Source organism: Scophthalmus maximus, chromosome 18 (assembly GCF_022379125.1).
Source record: "Scophthalmus maximus strain ysfricsl-2021 chromosome 18, ASM2237912v1, whole genome shotgun sequence".
NCBI classification, from domain to species: domain Eukaryota; kingdom Metazoa; phylum Chordata; class Actinopteri; order Pleuronectiformes; family Scophthalmidae; genus Scophthalmus; species Scophthalmus maximus.
In genome coordinates, this window is record NC_061532.1 from 19,266,448 (window position 1) to 19,270,228 (window position 3,781).

A 3,781-nucleotide genomic window follows, 5' to 3' on the forward strand; every position below is an offset into this window, starting at 1 on the left:
TCCTCCCGCCGAACTGACGACACGCCGGCGTCACGCCCGTCTACAAACCAATCAGAGTCGAGCGTCAGGGAGGTGACGACGACAGGACGTAGGTCTGTCGTGTAAAGCGAGTCAAGAAGCTCTGCGACGGCGGGGAACGTTGGGATCAGAGGAGAATCCCTGACAAGGTTGGTGAAGGTCTGTGGACCAACCACGTTATCAACCAACACCTACATCAAATGATCAGTGAATGAATCCTGAACAGCGTTGAGTAATGTGGCTGGACACCATCAGTCTGGAGGTCCAACTACACTAAAAGGCTGTTCCCACTTACCCCGCCCCCCCTCCTCCTCCTCCTCCGCCACATGGCGACGGAGGCCCCTCGTTCTTCATCACGGTCACGGTTAATCCCTGGGAGGCGTTGTCGCTTTGTCTGGTCCCGACCGGGGGGGTCAGATGCTCTGAAAGGCTGCAGCTCAGTTTAACATCAATTAGCAGAAAGCTGCGACGCCCGCCGAGCCGCTGCCATTGGCCGCGGGATGCGCGCGCGTGTTCGGAAGCTGCACGCCGAAGACGTCGCGCTTGAAGCCGGACCAACACTCAGGCTGCGTCCACACGAACACACATCACGTAAACTAGACATGCTCACGCCCCATTTGGAAACATTTAATGATTTTTTTTTTGGTCCATGTCCCATCTGCTAACATGGAGGGGGCGGGGCCTATGACCTATACTGCAGCCAGACACCAGGGGGCGGTCGTGATGATTTGGCCTCACTGTTTCACATTAGTGATCACTAAACAAAAGTCGCAGTGGTTCAGTGTGTGTCAGTAACGTCGTCCTCATCATGAGTCTCCCAGCTGCAGGCGAGAGAATGTACAACACAGGAAAAGTGAACTAACATCAGGACGAACGTGAAACACACTTTGAGCAAAGTGATGCTCAACACGTGAGGGATGGCGGCCGCCCGGCTAACAAGGCTACAGGGACAAGTGTTGTTGGTTTATTGTTTTTTTTTTATTGTTTGTACGAGGCAGGTTCAGTTATTGGAATCATGCCGGTTCGTCCGTCGGCGTGCGCGGCCCGACCACGAGCTCGGGGAAACCCGTGCGCTCGTCCGTCTCCCGGGTGAAGCGCAGGTCGACCGCCTCGCCGACGACCACCTCGGCCGTGGTGAACACCTCCAGGTCCCCGAGCACGTGGCCGCCGACCGTCCGGCCCTCAGCGTCCGACAGGCAGACGTGGAGGTGGGCCTCGGGGTTCAGCGTGCCGACCAGGGACACGATCTCGTGGCGCCCGCTGAGCTGGATCACCTGAGGGAGGAGTCGTGTGTATAAACTTTAAATGGAACATTTCAGGTTTAGTAAAGTATATTTAATAATCAAAATGAAGCTGGTCTCCGGGTCGGGAACAATCATCTGCTACGACTTCCCGTCGCCACGTCTCGGGGTCTCTCTACCTCATTTGTGTTGGACGCCGTGGCGTTCGCCAGCCGGAGCGTCGCCTTGGTGACGCTGCCCACGCAGGTGAGGACGAACGGCGCTCGCAGTCGCCGCTCCTGCACGAACGCCTGCAGAGATCCCAACAGCTCTTGACCCGGGCCGAACCGGACGGCGTGGACCCGCAGGGCCGAACCCCCTCCCGCTGAACTCTGGGAGAAAAACAAGACTTCATTTCATTTGTTTTGTGTTTTTTATTTTATTTCACCGTTTTCTTTTCACCATTTTAAAAGTGAAAACATAAAAGCAATGAGATTAAAAAGTAGATATGAAGGCCATTGTTAATTGGATGGTTATCATTCATCTGTTCGTCAAGCACATGAGTAAAGGTTTGTTTGCAGTGAACATAAGAGACGTCGGAAGAGTTTTGTTCTTAAATGTGAATCCGGGCCCAGTTTTTATCCAACGAGCTGGAAAAGCACAAAATCGTCTCTGAACTGAGTTAATCCAGAAAAAAACCCTCTCTTTTTGTCCAGTGTGTGTGTGTGTGTGTGTGGTCCATTCAGATCTTTAACAGGATCACCGTGCTTAACTAAACACCAGCCGTGACCTCTGACCCCACAGGGAGGGAGGGGCCGGGTGGATGTGAGGAGGGAGTCATGTGACCCGACATGAGCTGACGTGTGAACCAACGAGCCTCAACCATCAGCGAATATGATCATTGTAAATAACGTCAAACGTCATATTTCATTCAGATTTGCATGACATTTATTCAAATATTCTCCCAAAAGCCATGATTGTAAAAAACACTTTCATCATGTAAGAGGCCAAATCCACAGCTGAGCAGAAATAAATTAACATTAACACACTAACAATACCTGAACTCAAAACTTTACTTTAGTAAAATATCATCAACATTTACATTAAAGTATTGAAATCACAGTGTTGTCTTCATCAAATAAACTGTTTTTGATTTTACAGATGCATTTACATATAAGCAGCTTTTATTAAGATCAAATGTTTGTTTGTGTTCTTCTTCCTCGTATGAAATGAAGCAGTGAAGTCAAAAGTCAAATATTTCCTTCTGAAATTAAAGAGGAGGAAAAAGAATAAAGTAGCACAAGATGAAAATAATGATGTTAGAATAAATGTCACGAAGCACAAAACTGTTCTGGAGCTCAGTTCTTGAATAACGTTACACTTCACTACTGCCAATTTTATATTTATATATTTTTTATAGATGTGACATAAGATAAATATAAGAATACTGGGAAAACCAAAGAGCTTTTTGACAACAGATAAAAACTGGCTGATGGGGAGTCTTTCACAGAAATATCGGTATAGTTGTTTGTATTTGCAGTGAAAGTGAATTTATTTTACAGAATAAATAATGCAGAACATCTTTTCTGTATTTTTTATTATAAAAAATACATAAAAATATATTAAATCATAAAAAAATATTATTGTATTAATTGAATGAAATAAAACTGTTTATTTCCTCAGTTTTAGTTCTATATATTTTGTTGTATTTTACTTTTTCTATACATAATAAAGTTTATGGTTAAACTGTAAAATATCGAGCCTCAGTTACATTTCATTTGTTTTGAGGGTTTGAGGAATCACAGAAAACACACACACACACACACACACACACACACACACACACACACACACACACACACATTTATATATAGATATATATATTTAAAATATCTGTTGATATGTCGGCCCAAGTTCCAGGCTCATGTCACTCAACTTTATTAACCCCAGAGAGCTTCAGTGCTGCAGCTGGACAGACTCGTGACTCAGTCGGTGGAAATAAAACTGTCTGAATGTTGCACAGGTTTTGTTTTCTGAAAATTAAAAGTCATAAAGTGTGAACTCACCATCGTCCTGCACGAGGCTCGTCGGGGACTGAACTCTGAGCACAACACCCTGCTGACGGGCAGACGCTGAGCATGCGCAGTAGAGAGAGGAAACGCTCACACTTCCTGCACAGGTTTTTTTTCTTCAGGAATATTTATTCCTGGTCGTTTACCGCCACCTGCTGGTGATGTGAGAGCTCTGCAACTGCTTCTATAGTCTGTGTGTGTGTGTTATATTATGAGTGACTATATTTTATGATTTCTTTATATTTTATAATAATAATAAACTGTATGTGTATAAGGCAAGTTCCAAAAATTTGAGACCACTTTCCTATTCAGGTGAATATAAATATGTTTCAAATATACTGTTACTTATAAATATTCAGATTTATATGAATATTGTCTTAAAGTCAACAAAGTGTGTGCAGGAGAAGCGGGAAGGAAAAAATGTCAAACAGACAAAATTGTAAAAGGAAAGTGGTTTGTTTAGATGAAATC

The 3,781-nt window shown here is 44.6% G+C and overlaps 1 protein-coding gene across 1 annotated transcript; it reads right to left on the minus strand.

Annotated features, from left to right (window-relative positions):
- Positions 1-977: 977 nt before the first annotated feature.
- LOC118290660 (bifunctional protein GlmU-like) lies at positions 978-3,418 on the minus strand. The gene is made up of 3 exons (XM_035618449.2): positions 3,305-3,418; positions 1,439-1,630; positions 978-1,292 (listed from the first exon to the last, which is right to left on the minus strand). Exons 1-3 carry the CDS (start codon positions 3,305-3,307, stop codon positions 1,032-1,034), a joined length of 456 nt encoding a protein of 151 aa, XP_035474342.1. The 5' UTR covers positions 3,308-3,418; the 3' UTR covers positions 978-1,031.
- Positions 3,419-3,781: the final 363 nt, after the last annotated feature.